At 46.8% G+C, this 6,401-nt stretch overlaps 1 protein-coding gene and 1 long non-coding RNA gene across 2 annotated transcripts; both read left to right on the top strand.

Moving 5' to 3' along the window:
* The first annotated feature begins 898 nt into the window (after positions 1–898).
* LOC127161174 (uncharacterized) lies at positions 899–2,176 on the top strand. Its single transcript, XR_007826975.1, has 4 exons — positions 899–1,001; positions 1,069–1,131; positions 1,213–1,315; positions 1,395–2,176. It is a non-coding gene; the product is annotated as an uncharacterized LOC127161174 (long non-coding RNA).
* Positions 2,177–3,710: 1,534 nt separating this feature from the next.
* Positions 3,711–5,756, top strand: LOC127161167 (retrovirus-related Pol polyprotein from transposon opus). The gene has a single exon (XM_051103813.1). The coding sequence runs from the start codon at positions 3,738–3,740 to the stop codon at positions 5,754–5,756; it is 2,019 nt and encodes a 672-aa protein (XP_050959770.1). The 5' UTR covers positions 3,711–3,737.
* Positions 5,757–6,401: the final 645 nt, after the last annotated feature.

Here is a 6,401-nt window from a genome sequence, read left to right as displayed (position 1 = left end):
TAGCCTCTGTTCCCCCACCCACCTGGACTGTTGTTGTTTTGAGCGCCAGGAGTCGCTCCTAGGGGGGGGGGATTCTGTAACGCCAAGCCAGCAGAGGGAGCCCTCACCCTAGAACTGCCTGCACACTCCCTCTGCTGCTTCTATTGTTACTTCCTGTTTGTCACTATTTAAAGACTCACCATGTGCTCACTGACTTGCGAAGTATTGCCAGTTTCACCTGCCTTACCAAGCGTTTATTATTACTCTGTTGGATTACCTGTTGCGACCTTGCTTTGTTTATGGACTCTTGATTTCACGGATTACCCCTGTTGGATTGTTTGCACGTTTGGACTGTTTTCAAGGTTTGACCCTTTTCTGCCCTTTGACTATCGCTCCCTGGATTTCCCTATTGTTACGGTTGCTTTCATGGACTGTCTGCTTGGTATTTGACCCACTGCCTGTTTAAACTCTCTGCTGTTTGGATTACGTTTACGTTTTGGACTGCTTCTCCGGTTATTGACCCTTTGCCTGTTTCATCGTGTATGTTTGCTGTTGTTTATAATAAACTTCTGCAATTGGATTCTACACCACCTCAGTGTTCACGTTACACTCAGCCAAATATTGTCCTTTTCTTAACAAACCATACATCAACGGAAAGCTTATTTACATTATTAAATGCCTGCCACGTTATTGGGACAATATACTCTCTCTACCTACTACTAACTCTACCTAATAAATTCTTTATTATTAAATACCTATTAGGCTGTTTATTTCCACTTTTCCTAATGTTTATTAAAATAACTGCTTTTCCATAAAATGCACCTGCCTATAGCTTCCTAGTGTGGCAGGGTAAGGGTTATTTTTTTGTTGTTGATTCGGTTAGGGTGAGGTTATTAGATTAATGAGGGGAACGCAGTCTATTTAAGGACCCTTATTTTGATGGGTGGTGACGTGTCTTGTGGTTTCTGGGTCCCCCTCACCCTGGCGTGTCCCTTTCTGTTCCCGGTTCCTGTTTGCTTCAGGTATGGTTGGATTCTGTTGACGGCGTAACGATGTGAATAGCTTAAGGTTAATATGCACTATTTATAGTTTAATTATAGTAGCGTTGGCGGCATAGGCGGGTGGAATATTCGTGGCGGAGTGCGCTTTCAGGTATGCCGGTATTCACAATAAATTTCTCAATCAATGTCTCAATCTTGTATGCGGCAAGTATATTTAGTGTATTGTTTGTAGTTACGGCGCTGTGAGACGGGTGAGAATACCGGTCGGTAGATTGAGCTGCAGCATCTGCTGTGAGTAACCATACAGCTTTACGCGTGGTGTTTGTTTAATCCGAGTAAGTATTTTTTCCCCTCTCTTTTTCATTCTGGTCAATAGATTGAGTTCTAATGTTTTTTTTATTCTTTTTGTATTAGGAGTGAGGCGGAATATTATTCTAATTCCTAAGCCTTATTCCTAGTTGACAACAGTACATGTGACGCCGTTGCTGTTTTGCTTATTGGTATTGAGGATCCTTTGCTTGCGACTCGGCTGCCTGGTGGGCCGTCCGTGTGCTGATCAATGGTTTATTATTTTTATTTTTGATTGCTTTCAAGTTTTGTTTGTATTGAATTGTCATTATTTGTAGACTGTTTTTGGTTTGGCTTGTGCATTATGTGGTGATGTTGCAAGTATTTGAGTTATTTCTTTTCTGGCTGTGATAATTTGGTGCGTTTAGGCACCGGTATCAGTTGTATACAGGGCTGTGAGAAGACTTGAGTGTCTTAGTCCATCAACTATTGACCCTGTAAAATTCTTTTAATTTATTTTTTTTCGATTATTGTTTAGTGTGGATTGTGTAAACCTTGTTTATTTTTGTGTGTGTGTTTGTTGTTGTGTTTTATTTTTTTGCAGGAGCCAGGCACAGTGCAGAACGGGGGAGGCCAGCTGCATTTGTTTGGGGGTGTGTTTCACCGAGTGCAGGTGTGTCAACACAATTTCTTTGCAGTGGGTGAATAGTGTTTGATTTGATATGAATTTGGGTGGGTTTTTGAAGATTCCCTGAACTGCAGCCGGCCTGCCTTGTTCCTGCTAGTCTCTGACCCCAGAAGAGTATATCTACAAAATAATTGTTGTTTATTGTTTTTGTGTTCGTTGGAAAATAGTATTTTATTGTTGACCTTTTAATAATAAAATATATATATATTTTGTATTTGCACCCACGTCTCATTTTGATTTCTATTCTTGCTTTCAATTGGTAAAACTTACCTGTGTGTCTTTATTGGGAGCAGTTCCCTGGCGCCCCACCAGGGTGGCGTAGTCGGATCAAATTAATTTGCAACTCCCTGCCCTTTGGGATTTGCTTTATGCCACATTTTGGCGTAGTCGGCAGGATTTACCTGGTAAGGCAAGGAATTTCTTTTTGAGACGTGGGTATATTTATATTTGTGGTGATTTTGTTTGTTTGCTTGTTTTTCTCTCCTTTTTTTTTTGTAGGACTGAGTTTTTGGTGAAACTTTCTTTCATAAGCAAAACAGCAGCGTGCGTTTGGATTTTGTGGGCAAATATGGAGGATGAGATGCAGGAGTTGCGAGAATTGGTGGCACAGTTGAGGACGGACAATGACCGTTTGCGTCGTGAGCGTGAGTCTTCTGGGTCCAATACTGTTCCTGTTGCCACTGTCACCGCACATGGCCCACCCCAGCCAGTGGAGCCTGATTTAGTCGTACCGGAACGATTTGTTTTTGTGCCTCGAGACAGGCGGTGTACAAAATTTAGTGGCAAATCAGGCATAGGCATTGAGGAGTGGGTAGAAGAGGCCGAAGCATGTATGCGAGCTCGTTATTTGTCCAAAGCTGATAAGGCATTCTTTCTCTTTGACCATTTGGAAGGAGAAGCAAGAGAAGAGATTCGCTACCGCTCCGTTGATGAACGTAATGATCCAGTAAAAATTATTTCGGTGTTTAGAGAGTTGTATGGTTGCTCACAGTCATATGTTTCTTTGCAGGAGGCTTTCTTCTCTAGGAGGCAGCAGGAGGGGGAGTCTTTGTTGGAGTTTTCCCTCGCTCTGATGGCCTCCTGGAGCGAGTGAAGCAAAAGTCGCCTTATGCCATGCCAAATTTTCAAGTTTTGTTGCGTGATCAGTTTATCGAGCACGTGAATGACAATTCTCTTCGGCGAGAGCTTAAACAGTTGGTACGAGGTCAACCTACTCTGACTCTTTTAGACGTTCGTTGTGAGGCACTTCGGTGGGAACGGGAGGGTATGCCAGGGGTTTCAAGGGGTCGTAGTCATTCGCTCCCTTCTGCATATGGCATCCAGTATGGGGTGCGGGGTGAGCCTCGTGAGAACACCGTGAGGTCTTCTCAGGAGTCCGAATTGGGGGAAGTTAAAGAAATGTTGAGGTTGCAGCAAGAACAAATTAGTAAGCTGACTCAAAGTATCGCCCGGTTACAGGCCCCTCAACCCCGTAGTCAATCCCCTCGTCGTAATCAGATTGTGTGCCGTAGATGTCAGAAACCGGGCCACTTTGCTAGGGAGTGTGATGGAGAACGCGTACTTACCCGTTTCCCTTCAAGTGCTTCATCACAAATGGTTAGTGGACAGCCTGACTCAACTATGTCGTCGGGAAACTAGTTCCCACCGCGTTGCAGAGCCAAGGCGTGGTTGGGGAAGAAAATGGCTCAAGTACTGTTTTATCCCATTTGATGTCGTCATGCCCACATCTTCTTGTTCATATGGGTAGTGTTCCAGTGCCCTGCTTAGTGGACACAGGATCAATGGTATCTACCATTACTGAAAGCTGTTTCCAAACTCATTTCCAATCATGGGGCGTAGACCGTTTAAAGTCGTGCCATTGGCTCCAACTTCGTGCAGCCAATGGCTTGTCAATTCCCTATATCGGCTACATGGAATTGGATATTGAGATGTGTAACCGTTTGATTTCTAAGTGCGGGGTCTTGGTGGTCAAGGATCCTCCTGGGGGCATCTGTACTCAAGTTCCTGGAGTACTGGGAATGAATGTCCTTAGTCGATGCTACCAGGAGCTCTTTGGACAGTATGGCCCTGGCTTATTTGATTCTCCCTCTTCCGTGGAGGCCCCAAAATTTGTCTTACAGGCGTTACAACATTGCCATCTAGTGGGAGACCAGTCTTCTGTGGTGCGTACTGGTAGGGCTAAATTGCGGGGTCGCAAGTCGTGTCGCATTCCAGGTGGCATGCTGAAGCTAGTGCCTGCCACATGTTCTGAACAATATGCGGATGGAACAGTGTTGTTTGAGCCTCCAGTGTCTGGATTGCCAGCTGGCCTGCTAGCCTCACCTGCGCTGGTTAGAGTGGTCCGGGGTACAGTTTATTTGCCCATGGTTAATGTGGGGACCGCAGATGTAATGTTGTACGCAGGTGCGACGTTGGGAACACTTAATAGTGTTCAAGTGGTAAGTCTGCCAGCTGGGATAACTGAGGTAGAGCCAATGAGGGTCTTAATGCATTCTCAGATTGCGGAGACAGTTGCACCAGTTCAAGAACAGATTGATGCAGTTGATCTTTCAGTCCTGTCTCAGGGAGAGCAGGGTGAGGTCAGGGCATTGCTGAAGCGATATCAATCTGTGTTCTCAGCTCATGACGGTGATCTGGGTTGCACAGATTTGATTTCGCATGAGATACCACTGCTGGATACTGTGCCCGTTCGTCAGAGGTATAGGCGGATTCCGCCATCAGAATATGAGGTCGTGAAATCTCATATTAACCAGCTATTAGAAACCAACGTGATCCGAGAAAGCTGTAGCCCGTATGCGTCACCCATTGTGCTGGTTAGGAAAAAGGACGGTAGTTTACGCATGTGCGTTGACTACCGTCAGCTAAATGCGAAAACAAGAAAGGATGCTTTTCCCCTCCCGCGCATTGAGGAGTCGCTAGATTTCTTGACGGGGGCTGGATGGTTTTCCACCATGGATTTGGCTAGTGGCTATAACCAGGTCCCCGTCAATGAAAAAGATAGACCGAAGACCGCATTTTGTACACCATTTGGCCTATTTGAATTTAACCGTATGCCCTTTGGGCTCTGTAATGCTCCAAGCACCTTTCAACGTTTGATGGAACGGATGTTTGGAGACCAACAGGGTAGCTCGTTACTGTTGTACCTAGACGATATTGTAGTATTCTCCTCTTCTGTTTCGCAACATCTGGAGCGTTTAGAGGTTGTGCTGGGTCGCTTGGAGCGTGAGGGTTTAAAGGCCAAATTGACAAAATGCGCGTTCTTCCAGAAAGAGGTCAAGTATCTTGGTCACGTGATTTCGGCTCAGGGCGTATCCACAGATCCCAGCAAGATAGAGGCGGTGTCACAGTGGCGGTGTCCTACCGGGGCATCAGAACTGCGCTCATTCTTGGGGTTTGCCAGTTATTACCGTCGTTTCGTCCAGGGCTTCGCGAAACTGGCAGCCCCCCTGCACCGTGTGGTGGCTGAGTGTACTGCTGGCAGGCCCCGGGTACGGGCAGGTAAGAGCTTTGCTGATGCCTGGTCGGAACAGTGCCAACAGAGCTTCGACGAATTAAAGGTGAGGCTTACAACGGCACCGGTGTTGGCCTACGCAGATTTCTCCCTACCTTTTATCCTGGAGGTGGACGCTAGTTATGGTGGTTTGGGAGCAGTCCTCTCTCAGGAGCAGAATGGGAGAGTAAGACCTATTGCGTATGCCAGCCGCAGTCTTAGGCCCACTGAGCGCAACATGGCTAACTATAGCTCCATGAAGTTGGAGTTTTTGGCGCTCAAGTGGGCCATGACTGTCAGGGTGAGTTGAAGGAGGTATTACCTGGTACAGCGCTTCCAACCATTGTAAGGCAGGCTGGAGAGAGGGGAATGGGTTCTCAAGCAGCAGTTACCGTGCTGCCTGGTCTGGCTGTGGATATGCAGTCATTGCAGGATGAGGACCCTGTTATAGGTGAGGTGTTAAGGTTTTGGAGGCGGGGAGTCCCCCCTAATTCAGAGGAACGTCGACAGTTGCCTAAGGCTGTGGTGACTCTCTTGCGCCAATGGGGCCGACTGTGTGAGCGGGACGGAGTATTGTATCGCCGAGTGTTTCGCTCGGATGGGGGAGAAGAGGTGTTGCAAGTGGTGCTACCATCACTATTGCATCGTGAAGTACTGACGCAGCTACACCAGGAGCACGGACACCAGGGGGTGGAACGCACCACTGAGTTGGTGCGACAGCGTTGTTTTTGGCCCGGCTTGACATCCGATGTGGCACAATGGTGTCGAGAGTGTGAAAGGTGCCAGGCTTCAAAGGATACAGAACATCTCCCTAATAGCTTTATGGGCCACCTTTTGGCCTCGAGGCCAAATGAGATATTGGCCCTTGACTTTACTGTGCTAGAACCAACTCGGTCGGGACTGGAAAACGTGCTGGTTATAACGGATGTTTTTACAAAGTATACCTTGGCAGTAC

This window comes from Labeo rohita, unplaced genomic scaffold (genome assembly GCF_022985175.1).
Source record: "Labeo rohita strain BAU-BD-2019 unplaced genomic scaffold, IGBB_LRoh.1.0 scaffold_57, whole genome shotgun sequence".
In the NCBI taxonomy this organism is placed as follows: Eukaryota; Metazoa; Chordata; class Actinopteri; order Cypriniformes; family Cyprinidae; genus Labeo; species Labeo rohita.
The sequence above is the reverse complement of the archived record's forward strand: the minus strand, read 5'-3'. Positions and strand labels throughout refer to the sequence as shown.

Excerpts from the sequence above, each read along its gene's own strand:
- LOC127161167 (XM_051103813.1), top strand. The coding sequence starts at position 3,738 with ATGGTATCTACCATTACTGAAAGCTGTTTCCAAACTCATTTCCAATCA.